This window comes from Salmo trutta, chromosome 18 (assembly GCF_901001165.1).
Source record: "Salmo trutta chromosome 18, fSalTru1.1, whole genome shotgun sequence".
NCBI classification, from domain to species: domain Eukaryota; kingdom Metazoa; phylum Chordata; class Actinopteri; order Salmoniformes; family Salmonidae; genus Salmo; species Salmo trutta.
In genome coordinates, this window is record NC_042974.1 from 47,068,284 (window position 1) to 47,083,373 (window position 15,090).

A 15,090-nucleotide genomic window follows, 5' to 3' on the forward strand; every position below is an offset into this window, starting at 1 on the left:
TTGGACCGAGACTTGGCGCTCCGGTACCGCTTGCCGTGCGGTAGAAGAGAGAACAGTCTATGACTTGGGTGGCTGGAATCTTTGACAATTTTTAGGGCCTGACACCGCCTGGTATAGAGATCCTGGATGGCAGGATGCTTGGCTCCAGTGATGTACTGGGCCGTACACACTACTCTCTGTAGTGCCTTGCGGTCGGAGGCCGAGCAGTTTTCATACCAGGCAGTGATGCAACCAGTCAGGATGCTCTCGATGGTGCAGCTATAGGTTGTGTCGTGCCCTCTTCACGACTGTCTTGGTGTGCTTGGACCATGATAGTTTGTTGGTGAAGTGGACACCAAGGAACTTGAAGCTATCAACCTGCCTCACTACAGCCCCATCGATGAGAATGGGGGCGTGCTCGGTCCTCCTTTCCCTGTTGTCCACAATCATTTCCTTTGTCTTCATCACGTTGAGGGAGAAGTTGTTGTCCTGGCCACACACGGCCCGGTCTCTGACCTCCCTATAGGCTGTCTCATCGTTGTCGGTGATCAAGCCTACCACTGTTGTGTCATCAGCAAACTTATTGATGGTGTTGGAGTTGTGCCTGGCCACAACACATCAGCTTCCTGTGACCAGGCAAAAAAACCTTTCCAAGGCAACTTCCATATCATAACTGCTAACTGCTACACACAGCCTACATCATTGTCACCATGTTAACGACATAGTCAGCATAGCTACTAGAACTAACGTGTTAGTAAACCCGTTACAAGTACAGTCAGCAGCAAGCAGTTTGGAAGTTACACCGGCGGGCCTTGGAAGAGTTCTAGTGTTGGATAGCTATAGCCAGCTAGCTAACATAGCATCCCTCTCTGTTTGAGCCGGGTGTTTGAGTAGGCTAAATTAGCTAGCTGCATTCGCTACCTAAGTGAAAGTGAAAAAGAAAGAAATTAAATCAATTATAGCTCTCTCTCTCTCTCCTCTCTTTCTCTTTCTCTTTCTCTCTCTCTTTCTCTCTCTCTTTCTCTCTCTCTTTCTCTCTCTCTCTCTCTTCTCCTCAATATTTTAAGAAATTAATTTATTCGAAACTTTTCAACTATTGTCTTTCTCTGTCACGTCTGCTCCCGCTCTTCCCCCCTGGCGCTTGAGGACGCCAGGCTGCCCTGCATCATGCACTCCTGTCATCAATTACGCACACCTGCCTTCCCTAGTCACGCGCATCAGAGATATTGGACTCACCTGGACTCACTCATCATCTTTTTATTACCTCCCCTATATTTGTCAGTTCCCCTGCTCTGTTCCCTGCTGATGCATGTTTTTTGTTTGTGTTACCTGTTTGCTGACGCTGTTACTGTCTCATTCCATGTCCGTTATTTATTAAATGTTTTACTCCCCGTACCTGCTTCATCTCTCCAGCTTCAATTCATGTGACAGAATGCATCAGCGACATACGAAGCATCGGGGAGTACTGGCGTTCCGGTTGGTTGTGATGTCGGCTCTGGGTCGCCGTCGATAGAATCGGGGGTGCCTAGCCAGCTTGTCGGGCTTCCACGCCCTAGCTGGCTCGAGAGGTTTCCTTGCCCCGGTTGGCTTGGAAGGCAACCATCCCACATTGGGCCTCTGCCGGATCATCAGGTCTTGTTCGCCCAGCCGGTCCAGGAGTTTTTTTGTTTGTTTTTTGTTTTGTTGGTGACGTCGGGGTGGATTCCGCTGCCGATGGAACCGGGGGTGCCTAGCCAGCCCATCAGGCTTTCACGCCCTGGCTGGCTCGAGAGGTTTCCTTACCTCTGTTGGCTCGGCGGCTTCCCATCCCGCGTCACACTCCACCGGATCTTCAGGCTCCCTCTCTGCAGCGGGATCGACAGGTGTCTTGCCTCAGCCGGATTGTCGGGCTTCCATGCCTCAGCTTGCTCGCCAGGCTCTCATGCTCCTGCCGGTTCGTTGGGCTTCCACGCCCCAACCGGCTTGCCCAGCGCCCATGTCTCGGCCAGTTAGCCCCTGTGGGACGCCGAGTGGTGCCCCAAGGGGGGGAGGTACTGTCACGTCTGCTCCCGCTCTTCCCCCCCATGGCGCTTGAGGGCGCCAGGCTGCCCTGCATCATGCACTCCTGTCATCAATTATGCACACCTGCCTTCCCTCTTCACGTGCATCAGCGATATTAGACTCACCTGGACTCACTCATCTGTTTATTACCTCCCCTATATTTATCAGTTCCCTTGCTCTGTTCCCCGCTGATGCATTAATTGTTTTTTGTTTGTGTTACCTGTTTGCTGACACTGTTACTCTCGTTCCATGTCTGTTATTTCTTAAATGTTTTACTCCCCGTACCTGCTTTCCCTCCAGCGTCATTCCATGTGACATTCTCTCTCTTTGAGTCAACTACTTACCACATTTTATACACTGCAGTGCTAGCTAGCTGTAGTGTATCCTTTCAGTACTAGATTCCTTCTCTGATTCTTTGATTGGGTGGACAACATGTTGCAAGAGCTCTGATAGGTTGGAGGACGTCCTTCGGAAGTTGTAATAATTACTGTGTAAGTCTATGGAAGGGCGTGAGAACCGCGAGCCTCCTAGGTTCGGTATTGCATTTAATTTACCCAGAGGAGGATGACAAAAACTCAGACATGATTTCAAGTTGAAAGTCAATCAGGCAACCAAAATTGGACGTTGATTTGATGCTGTCAGGTTTTTACCCACTGGGCAGCTGGATATCCAGTCAGTCACTGGCAATAAACTGCTGACCAAGCAAAGCAGTCCCAGAGAGACCTGGCTGTGGACCTGCTAGGTATAACCCTTTTAGGTGTGGTCCTGTAAATACCCAACACCTGCGTGTTAGTGAGGCTGACGTGCTCTCGCCCCAGGAAGTGCTGTTTCTGCTCAAAATGACAGGCCCCTCTCTCTCTCTCTCTCTCTCTCTCTCTCTCTCTCTCTCTCTCTCTCTCTCTCCGTCACTTTCTCCTCCTCTGCCTCTCTCTTGGTTTCTCTCCGTCTCTCTCCGTCTCTCTCCGTCTCTGTCTGTCTGTCCCCCTTGTTCTCTCTCTCCTTTCATTTTCATTGTATAAAGCAGGTTGAGCTTGTCATCAGGACATAGGCCAGACTCACTCACACACAGACTCCCAGAACATTACTTATGACATATCTCTAGGTGGGCACATAGGGCATTTTACTTACAGCTGACCCCTTTTGAAGCTTTCATCATTTTGTGTGTGTGTGTGTGTGTGTGTGTGTGTGTGTGTGTGTGTGTGTGTGTGTGTGTGTGTGTGTGTGTGTGTGTGTGTGTGTGTGTGTGTGTGTGTGTGTGTGTGTGTGTGTGTGAGTGAGAGAACTAGGCCCACCTAGCCATCCAACCTGCAGTTTCCTCACTGAAAACTGTGTGAGACAACTCTTTCCATGGCCATTTTATTGTATGTTACTTGCATTATTTTGTGCAATGTCTCAGGTCAAATCCTAGCCAGTGGGACACACAAACACTAAACAGACACATATCCCCCTGAACATACTAAGACCATGTGTGCATGTGTGTATGAAACTCTTGAAATGTATGTTTATAAAACAGCAGGCGAGAAGTGAAATGGCAATCTTCCAGGCGGTTTGGAAACATAGCAATGTTTCATACCAACGTTGGTCCTTACCCTCAACATGATTCATTTTGCCTGTCAGGGTGTGTTCGCATGGAGAATTCCTCTCTGTTACACACATACACACACACACACACACACACACACACACACACACACACACACACACACACACACACACACACACACACACACACACACAGGACAGACCCATTTAACCCGCCTTCACGTGTATACATTAAGCTGTATAAATGAATGTATTGTCGCTAGCTTAATGCTCTGTTTGTCATAGCATATACGGATCTACGCTGTTGCTATCTATTTGTGATTCACCAGAATGTAAACAACCATATAGAGGAATATACAGTGCCACATGTAGGAATATTTACATTATAAATGCTTCATAACTGGGTTTCAGTAAGTAAGAGAATAAAAACGTTTGTCATGGGCTGCGTTTAAAATGGCATCCCTTTCCCTTTACAGTGTGTTATTGTGTATGCCATTTTGGGACACATCCGCCAGTGTAACTTTCCATTGTAGTGTTTAGGTGCTCAATTGAGGGACAACGATTAGGGCGGACACACACACACACACACACACACACACACACACACACACAGAGGATGTAGTCTTGAGGCAGTCCCGAGGTACAGTTTTTTGCAATCACTTTGGCACTAATTTCGGAACCTTGATGTAATTTTTCAAAACTCTAGACACAAAACTCACAACCAATGATCAAAATGCAAATTTTGCAAAACTCTAACCATTTTTCCAATTGCTTGGATACAATACACATAAAGCTAAGATCATTTGTTCATTGAACTAAGATCACCTGTTCAAAATGACACAACGTAACATCAAAGTATTACCATTTCGAAATGCAATTCACACATTACATCTGAGATGACTGTCTATTAATTTCATTACAATGATCTAACTATCAATTGATACAACTGATCAAAATGATAAACAACTGCTGCATTACTCTTAATGCATTGTTTTATGGAAACTGACAAACAATATTCCATGTTTAGATCATGAAAGTTTCAGGATAACGAGATCCATTAACACCAATTTCCATGGAATATGAACCAATTGGACTACATTATCTATGGATGTAATATCTCATCATCATTCTTTATCAGACACTGTTTCTATGGTTCCATGTACCACTTTTCCAGACCATGTTTTCAGATTTGACATTACTGTACACACAATGGCCACTTTATTAGGTACACATATCTAGTACTGGGTAGGACCCCCTTTTGCCTCCACAACAACCTGAATTATTCACGGTGTTGTACGCTAAGAGATGCCCTTCTGCACACCACTGTTTTAAACAGCTGTTATTTGAGCATTTGTGGCCTTTCTGTTAGCTTGAATGAGTTTGGACATTCTCCTCTGACCTCTCTCATTAACAAGGTGTTTTGCTCACAGAATTGCCGCTCACTGAATGTGTTTTGTTTATCGCACCATTCTCTGTTGTCACGCCCTGACCTGAGAGAGCCTTTTTTATGTCTCTATTTAGGTTTGGTCAGGGTGTGATTTGGGTGGGCATTCTATGTCCTTTTTCTATGCTTTGCATTTCTTTGTTTTGGCCTGGTATGGCTCTCAATCAGGGACAGCTGTACATCGTTGTCACTGATTGGGAGTCATACTTAGGCAGCCTGTTTTCCTTTGGGGTTTGTGGGTAGTTATTTTCTGTTTAGTGTTTAGTTTTACCTGACAGAACTGTTTGGCTGTCATTTTGTTCAAAGTGTCTCGATTACAATGAAATATGAGCACACAACACGCTGCGCCTTGGTCTACTCCTTCAGACAGCCGTTACATCTGTAAACTCTAGAGACTGTAGTGTGTAAAAATCCCAAGAAGGCAGCTGTTTCTGAGATGCTGGAATCAACATGTGCTGCATTAACAATCATACCACGGTCAAAGTTGCTTAGATTACGCATCTTGCCCGTTCTAATGTTTGGACGAACAACATCTAAAGCTCTCTACTCTATATACTCTATATATTGAGTTGCAGGCAGCCACCTGATTCGCTGTTTGAATGTAACCTTCCATGATGAGCTAAATCAGGTCTGTAGAGCTGATGGCATGACCTATGTCATTGTGTGGGATAATGTTAGGTTCCACCATGCTCAAACCGTCCAAGCATGGTTTCAGGCCCATCCACAATTTACCACCCTGTACTTAGCCCCATACTCTCCTTTCCTTAACCCGATTGAGGAATTTTCTTTCCACATGGAGGTGGAAGGTATATGATAGGCACCCTCACGAACAAGCCACCCTTCTCCAGGCCATAGATGACGCATGCAATGACATCACGGCAGACCAGTGTCAGGCCTGGATTCACCATGCCCGAAGATTCTTCCCAAGATGTTTGGCTATGTCACACCCTGACCATAGAGAGCCATTGTTTCTCTATGGTGAAGAAGGTCAGGGCGTGACTGGGGGGTATTCTAGTTTATTATTTCTATCTGGGGTTCTAGGTTATTATTTCTATGTTGATGATTTGCATGATTCCCAATTAGAGGCAGTTGGTAATCGTTGTCTCTAATTGGGGATCATATTTAAGTAGTTATTTTTCCCACCTGTGTTTGTGGGATCTTGTTTTTGTGTAGGTGCCTATTTGCACTTCACTGTCTTCACATTTTGTTTGTTCATTTATTGCTTTTGTATTTTGCTAAGTTTCACATTTTAATAAAGATGTGGAACGCTACTCATGCTGCGTGACAGGCTAATGAAAACATCCATTGTGATGTGGATGAAAACCTGTGGCCAAATCCACAAGACAGGGTTGATGGAAGTACAGTAGAAGTACAGTAATCAATCTTTTGTTTTGCTTTTAACAGTAAGCCAGGTGAGGAACACTGCGTTGACCTTTAACTCTTTTTTCTTTTTTTGTAGCTTATTTTAGCTTTGATTCAAAGAAACCTATATTGTGATTTTATTGTATTTCATCAATAAATTTCATATTTTGGATTTCATGGTATTTCATGATAAATAAGTTATTTGAACCAATGGTTCTGCAAGTGCAAGGTTTCTTTAAAGATATGAATGCACAATGCAATGTTTTGAACATTGGACAGCCTGTGTTACAAGTGATGACCGTTTTGTGTTTTATGTCTAGAGTTTTGAAAAATGACCACAAGGTTCTGAAATTAGTGCCAAAGTGATTGTTAAAAACTGTAATAGCGATTAGTTGTGTCAGGGGTAAATGATGACCCTATAGAGCAGGGTTTCCCAAACTCGGTCCTGAGGCCCCGCTGAGTGCACCTTTTGGTTTTTGCCCTAGCACTACACAGCTAATTCAGAAAATAACCAACTCATCAAGGGTAAAAACCAAAGGCACCCATGGGAGGGGCCCCAGGACCGGGAAACCTTGATCTAGAGAGGTGTAGAGTACCCCTGTGTCTGGGGCGGGATCTAACCGCGTGTGTGTGCGTGTGTGCGTGCATGCGTTTGTGTGCTGTCAAAGCAATGGCCAAGTCACAACATAAAACACATGATTAGCTTTCATATACTGTAGTCTTTGAATGATCAAGTCCAATGTTAGGCTGATTTGATTTGCTAAAGAATGGATTATATGTTTTTTTGTTTAGATCATGGATTTAAGATTCAAATATAGATTCAAATAAGTTAAATATGTTGTTTAAAGGCAACACAATCATTAGGATGTTCATCTGAAATAAAATTCATTGATCCAAGTCATTGATCCAATTTTGTATATCTCTTCATATTTCTTCCCTCTCCATCTTTCTCTCTCTGTCACTTTCCCCTCTCTCTCTCCTTTCTCTCTCCCTCCCTCTCCTCTTCTCTCCACACTCCCTCTCTATGTCCTCTCTCTCTCCCTTCTCCCATAGCTATCAAGATGAAGATCAAAGAAGTGAAGAAAGAGAAGGGTGACCGTAAACTCATCGCTGCCCAGAAGAAGAAGAAAGTGCTCAAGATGGGTGTCCTGCGTAAGAAGGACTTGAAGAAGCTGACACTGTACATAAAGAACGGAGCCAACTGCCCCTGTGCTCAGCTCGACAGTCTTGGCAGTAACTTCCTGATCATGGGACGTAAGGTGGACCAGCAGCTGCTGCTCATGTCCATCCACAAATGGGAGAAGAAGAGCAAGGAGTTGAAGTTCGCCATCAAGTACATGAAGAGTCATCAGTGTCCCACCTATCATACTGTCTTCCAGTGACCTTAGTGATGTAACAATCACATCCCTACTTCCAGTCTTCCCCAGTTGTCCCCCCCCTCTTCCGTCTATCCTTCCATTGTCCTACCTATCATACTGTTTGGCTGTGACACCGTGGAGATGTATCCTTCATATCCAGTGGTGTTGTAATGCCTGTAGAAGTGGGTATACTCTAATTCTGCCAAAAAGAATCCCAAATGGCCCGTCAAAGGAAAGGCAAAAAATATATTTTCCTATCGTTTTTATGTATTTTTCTAAAGATTTTTTAGGTTTTCACTCTCAGAATCACACTTTTTTATATATAGAAAAACGATAACAAATGTATGTTCTAAGTCCACAATAATAATGCTTAAACCACATCAGGGGACCATTTTTGAGGCCTGGGAAAAATCGTAATAAAATATTTTTGGCAGGTAGTAGTTGCCCATTAATTCAATTGTGCACCTAGCAAGATACTATTTATGCACTACAAATGCAAAATACAGTAACTACATATTTTTTGACTGTATGATCTGTCTTCAAAGTATTTTTCTGTCTAGACAGACAGCATTCTCTGATACTCAATGATATCTTCTGATCATCTGGTTTGTTCTTGTGTCAGGAAACTTAATTCCACATTAATCAGATAATATACTTAGCCATTAGAATTGATCAAAGACTTTTGACCAAATTCGTAGTTACTGCATTTTGCCTTTGTAGGGCGGATTTGGCTAGTGGTGTTTCTGTACTGTACAATGTCCTACATGTGATGGCAGAGTTTGTAAAAATAATGCCCTCCCAATTGATACAAATCATCATGATATCATTCTACCGGGTAGGCCTACTTTGTAGTCAACATTTAATTGGAAAGGTTTTTTGCCAGACATTTTCATTCAAACAGCGCATGATGACTGAATTGCACACCGATTTTGGACCACACTTTTTCTATACCTGGTTTGCATACCCATTGTTGCCTTAGTTAGCATTTACTGGTAGATATCAAAAGTTGAAACATCTTTCCTACGTACCCTACTAACCGATGTCGTTCTTCTGTGAGCTGCTCCATGAAACAACCAGTTGAGAGCTGCGCACTCTTGCGGTCTGTTCTGAAACTAGGCTATGTGTGCAGCTCGCATGTGAATATACACCATATTTACAAAAGTATTTGGACACCCCTTCAAATGAGTAGATTTGGGTATTTCAGCCACACCCATTGCTGACAGGTGTATAAAATCGAGCACACAGCCACGCAATCTCCATAGACAAACATTGGCAGTAGAAGGGCCTTACTGAAGAGCTCAGTGACTTTCAACGTGGCACGGTCATAGAATGCTACCTATACAACAAGTCAGTTTGTCAAATTTCTGCCCTGCTCGAGCTAACCTGGTCAACTGTAAGTGCTGTAATTGTGAAGTGGAAACATCTAGGAGCAACAATGGCTCAGCCGCGAAGTGGTCGGCCACACAAGCTCACATAATGGGACTGCTGAGTGCTGAAGCACGTAGCACGTAACAAAAAAAAATTCTTTCCTCGGTTGTAACACTCACTACCAAGTTCCAAACTGCCACTGGAAGCAACATCAGCGCAAGAATTGTTCTTCGGGAGCTTCATGAAATGGGTTTCCATGGCCGAGCAGCCACACACAAGCCTAAGATCCAAGCGTCGGCGGGAGTGGTATAAAGCTTGCAGCCATTGGGCTCTGGAGCAGTGGAAATGCGTTCTCTGGAGTGATGAATCACGCTTCAACAACTGGCAGTCCGACGGACTAATCTTGGTTTGGTGGATGCCAGGAGAACGCTACTTGTCCCCATGCATAGTGCCAACTGTAAAGTTTGGTGGAGGAGAAATAAAGGTCTGAGGCTGTTTTTCATGGTTTGGTCTAGGCCCCTTAGTAAAGGAAATCTTAACACTACAACATACAATGACATTCTAGATGTCTCTGTGCTTCCAACTTTGTGGCAACAGTTTGGGGAAGGCCCTTTTCTGTTTCAACATGACTATGCCCCCCTGCACAAAGCGAGGTCTATACGCAAATGGTTTGTCGAGATCGGTGTGGAAGAACTTGACTGGCCTGCACAGAGCCCTGACCTCAACCCCATCAAACACCTTTGGGATGAATTGGAATGGCTGTGAGCCAGGCCTAATAATCCAACATCAGTGCCCAACCTCACTAATACTCTTGTGGCTTAATGGAAGGAAGTCCCAGCAATGTTCCAACATCTAGTGGAAAGCCTTCCCAGAAGAGTGGAGGCTGTTATAGCAGCAAAGGGGGGACCAATTCCATATTAATGCACATGATTTTGGAATGAGATGTTTGACGAGCAGGTGTCCACATACTTTTGGTCATGTAATGTATTTCACGTGCTTTGCGTTTGTGTAGGATACTTTGTGCATGATTTCTTTATTGTACTACATAATTGATCCGATGTATACCGCCATTACACTAGAAGTACACTCGTTAAGAAGTGAGTTTACGCAGTGCCCGCGGGGGATTAAGAAGTGAGTATACTTCCACTGACATTTTTTGGGGTTTACGGTGTATACCTGGGTATACCCTCCACTACGCCACTGTTTATATCTCACAAATACCTCTCATATCCTATTAGTATCGGATTAGTATTCCCATCTAGTCTGGTCCCAGATCTCTTTGTGCTCTTGTGAACTCCATTTCTGTCCTTGTCAAGCCAAAATGACAATGAGTGACAGGGAGTTGGGCATGATAGCACAAACAGACTGGCACTCAGGCTACTTCTCACCTGGCTATCTATCCCTCAGTCTCACCCAAGTCTACCCAGTCTTTCTCCCAAGTCTCGCCCAGTCTCACCTCAGTCTCCCACATATCCCACCATGCTCTAGAAAACACCCTCCATGCCCCTCGGCTCCAGACCCCTCCAGACCCTCTAGACCCCTCCAGACCCTCCAGACCCCTCCAGACCCTCTAGACCCCTCCAGACCCTCTAGACCCCTCCAGACCCTCTAGACCCCTCCAGACACCTCTAGACCCCTCCAGACCTTCTAGACCTCTCCAGACCCTCTAGACCCCTCCAGACCCCTCCAGACCCTCCAGACCCCTCCAGACCCTCCAAACCCTCCAGACCCTCCAGACCCTCCAGACCCCTCCAGACCCTCCAGACCCCTCCAGACCCTCCAGACCCCTCCAGACCCTCTAGACCCCTCCAGACCCCTCCAGACCCTCTAGACCCCTCCAGACCCCTCCAGACTCCCCCAGACCCTCCAGACCCCTACAGACCCCTACAGACTCCTCCAGACCCTCCAGACCCTCCAGACCCCTCCAGACCCTCCAGCCCCCTCCAGACCCTCTAGACCCCTCCATACCCCTCCAGACCCTCTAGACCCCTCCAGACCCTCCAGACCCTCTAGACCCCTCCAGACTCCCCCAGACCTTCCAGACCCCTCCAGACCCCTACAGACCCTCTAGACCCCTCCAGACCCTCTAGACCCCTCCAGACCCTCTAGACCCCTCCAGACCCTCTAGACTCCTCTAGACCCCTCCAGACCCCTCCAGACCCTCTAGACCCCTCCAGACCCCTCCAGACCCTCCAGACCCCTCCAGACCCCTCCAGACCCTCCAGACCCCTCCAGACCCCTCCAGACCCTCTAGACCCCTCCAGACCCCTCCAGACCCTCCAGACCCTCTAGACCCCTCCATACCCCTCCAGACCCTCCAGACCCCTCCAGACCCTCTAGACCCCTCCAGACCCCTCCAGACCCTCCAAACCCTCCAGACCCTCCAGACCCCTCCAGACCCTCCAGACCCCTCTAGACCCCTCCAGACCCTCCAGACCCCTCCAGACCCTCCAGACCCCTCCAGACCCCTCCAGACCCTCCAGACCCCTCCAGACCCTCTAGACCCCTCCAGACCCCTCCAGACCCTCTAGACCCCTCCAGACCCCTCCAGACTCCTCCAGACCCTCCAGACCTCTACAGACCCCTAGAACCCTCCAGACCCCTACAGACCCTCCAGACACCTCTAGACCCCTCCAGACCCCTCCAGACTCCTACAGACCCTCCAGACCCCTCCAGACCCTCCAGCCCCCTCCAGACCCTCCAGACCCCTCCAGACCCCTCCAGACCCTCCAGACCCTCTAGACCCCTCCAAACCCTCCAGACCCCTCCAGACCCTCAAGACCCCTCCAGACCCCTCCAGACCCTCTAGACCCCTCCATACCCCTCCAGACCCTCTAGACCCCTCCAGACCCTCCAGACCCTCTATACCCCTCCAGACTCCCCCAGACCCTCCAGACCCCTCCAGACCCCTACAGACCCTCTAGACCCCTCCAGACCCCTCTAGACCCCTCCAGACCCCTACAGACCCTCTAGACCCCTCCAGACCCCTCTAGACCCTCCAGCCCCCTCTAGACCCCTCCAGACCCTCCAGACCCTCTAGACCCCTCCAGACACCTCTAGACCCCTCCAGACCCTCCAGACCCTCTAGACCCCTCCAGACCCTCTAGACTCCTCTAGACCCCTCCAGACCCCTCCAGACCCTCTAGACCCCTCAAGACCCCCCCAGACCCTCAAAACCCCTCCAGACCATCTAGACCCCTCCAGACCCTCCAGACCCTGTAGACCCCTCCAGACCCCTCCAGACCATCCAGGCCCCTCCAGACCCTCTAGACCCCTCCAGACCCTCCAGACCCCTCCAGACCCTCCAGACCCTCTAGACCCCTCCATACCCCTCCAGACCCTCCAGACCCCTCCAGACCCTCTAGACCCCTCCAGACCCCTCCAGACCCTCCAAACCCTCCAGACCCTCCAGACCCCTCCAGACCCTCCAGACCCCTCTAGACCCCTCCAGACCCCTCCAGACCCTCCAGACCCCTCCAGACCCTCTAGACCCCTCCAGACCCCTCCAGACCCCTCCAGACCCTCCAGACCCCTCCAGACCCTCTAGACCCCTCCAGACCCTTCCAGACCCTCTAGACCCCTCCAGACCCCTCCAGACTCCTCCAGACCCTCCAGACCTCTACAGACCCCTAGAGCCCTCCAGACCCCTACAGACCCTCCAGACCCCTCCAGACCCTCCAGCCCCCTCCAGACCCCTCCAGACCCTCCAGACCCTCTAGAACCCTCCAGACCCCTCCAGACACCTCTAGACCCCTCCAGACCTTCTAGACCTCTCCAGACCCTCTAGACCCCTCCAGACCCCTCCAGACCCTCCAGACCCCTCCAGACCCTCCAAACCCTCCAGACCCTCCAGACCCTCCAGACCCCTCCAGACCCTCCAGACCCCTCCAGACCCTCCAGACCCCTCCAGACCCTCTAGACCCCTCCAGACCCCTCCAGACCCTCTAGACCCCTCCAGACCCCTCCAGACTCCCCCAGACCCTCCAGACCCCTACAGACCCCTACAGACTCCTCCAGACCCTCCAGACCCTCCAGACCCCTCCAGACCCTCCAGCCCCCTCCAGACCCTCTAGACCCCTCCATACCCCTCCAGACCCTCTAGACCCCTCCAGACCCTCCAGACCCTCTAGACCCCTCCAGACTCCCCCAGACCTTCCAGACCCCTCCAGACCCCTACAGACCCTCTAGACCCCTCCAGACCCTCTAGACCCCTCCAGACCCTCTAGACCCCTCCAGACCCTCTAGACTCCTCTAGACCCCTCCAGACCCCTCCAGACCCTCTAGACCCCTCCAGACCCCTCCAGACCCTCCAGACCCCTCCAGACCCCTCCAGACCCTCCAGACCCCTCCAGACCCCTCCAGACCCTCTAGACCCCTCCAGACCCCTCCAGACCCTCCAGACCCTCTAGACCCCTCCATACCCCTCCAGACCCTCCAGACCCCTCCAGACCCTCTAGACCCCTCCAGACCCCTCCAGACCCTCCAAACCCTCCAGACCCTCCAGACCCCTCCAGACCCTCCAGACCCCTCTAGACCCCTCCAGACCCTCCAGACCCCTCCAGACCCTCCAGACCCCTCCAGACCCCTCCAGACCCTCCAGACCCCTCCAGACCCTCTAGACCCCTCCAGACCCCTCCAGACCCTCTAGACCCCTCCAGACCCCTCCAGACTCCTCCAGACCCTCCAGACCTCTACAGACCCCTAGAACCCTCCAGACCCCTACAGACCCTCCAGACACCTCTAGACCCCTCCAGACCCCTCCAGACTCCTACAGACCCTCCAGACCCCTCCAGACCCTCCAGCCCCCTCCAGACCCTCCAGACCCCTCCAGACCCCTCCAGACCCTCCAGACCCTCTAGACCCCTCCAAACCCTCCAGACCCCTCCAGACCCTCAAGACCCCTCCAGACCCCTCCAGACCCTCTAGACCCCTCCATACCCCTCCAGACCCTCTAGACCCCTCCAGACCCTCCAGACCCTCTATACCCCTCCAGACTCCCCCAGACCCTCCAGACCCCTCCAGACCCCTACAGACCCTCTAGACCCCTCCAGACCCCTCTAGACCCCTCCAGACCCCTACAGACCCTCTAGACCCCTCCAGACCCCTCTAGACCCTCCAGCCCCCTCTAGACCCCTCCAGACCCTCCAGACCCTCTAGACCCCTCCAGACACCTCTAGACCCCTCCAGACCCTCCAGACCCTCTAGACCCCTCCAGACCCTCTAGACTCCTCTAGACCCCTCCAGACCCCTCCAGACCCTCTAGACCCCTCCAGACCCCTCCAGACCCTCCAGACCCCTCCAGACCCTCTAGACCCCTCCAGACCCTCCAGACCCTGTAGACCCCTCCAGACCCCTCCAGACCATCCAGGCCCCTCCAGACCCTCTAGACCCCTCCAGACCCTCCAGACCCCTCCAGACCCTCCAGACCCTCTAGACCCCTCCATACCCCTCCAGACCCTCCAGACCCCTCCAGACCCTCTAGACCCCTCCAGACCCCTCCAGACCCTCCAAACCCTCCAGACCCTCCAGACCCCTCCAGACCCTCCAGACCCCTCTAGACCCCTCCAGACCCCTCCAGACCCTCCAGACCCCTCCAGACCCTCTAGACCCCTCCAGACCCCTCCAGACCCCTCCAGACCCTCCAGACCCCTCCAGACCCTCTAGACCCCTCCAGACCCTTCCAGACCCTCTAGACCCCTCCAGACCCCTCCAGACTCCTCCAGACCCTCCAGACCTCTACAGACCCCTAGAGCCCTCCAGACCCCTACAGACCCTCCAGACCCCTCCAGACCCTCCAGCCCCCTCCAGACCCCTCCAGACCCTCCAGACCCTCTAGAACCCTCCAGACCCCTCCAGACCCCCCCAGACCCTCTAGACCCCTCCAGACCCTCCAGACCCCTCCAGACCCCTACAGACCCTCCAGACCCCTCCAGACCCCTCCAGACCCTCCAGCCCCCTCCAGACCCCTCTAGACCCCTCCAGACCCCTCCAGACCCT

The 15,090-nt window shown here is 50.5% G+C and overlaps 1 protein-coding gene across 1 annotated transcript in view; it reads left to right on the plus strand.

The window, feature by feature from the left end:
* LOC115153396 (secreted frizzled-related protein 5) overlaps positions 1-8,755 on the plus strand; it is a 29,084-nt gene extending 20,329 nt beyond the window's left edge. The window contains exon 3 of the mRNA XM_029698810.1: positions 7,421-8,755. Coding sequence (XP_029554670.1) covers positions 7,421-7,749 — 329 coding nt within the window. The 3' untranslated portion in view covers positions 7,750-8,755. The remainder of the gene's footprint in view (positions 1-7,420) is intronic.
* The last annotated feature ends 6,335 nt before the right edge of the window (positions 8,756-15,090 follow it).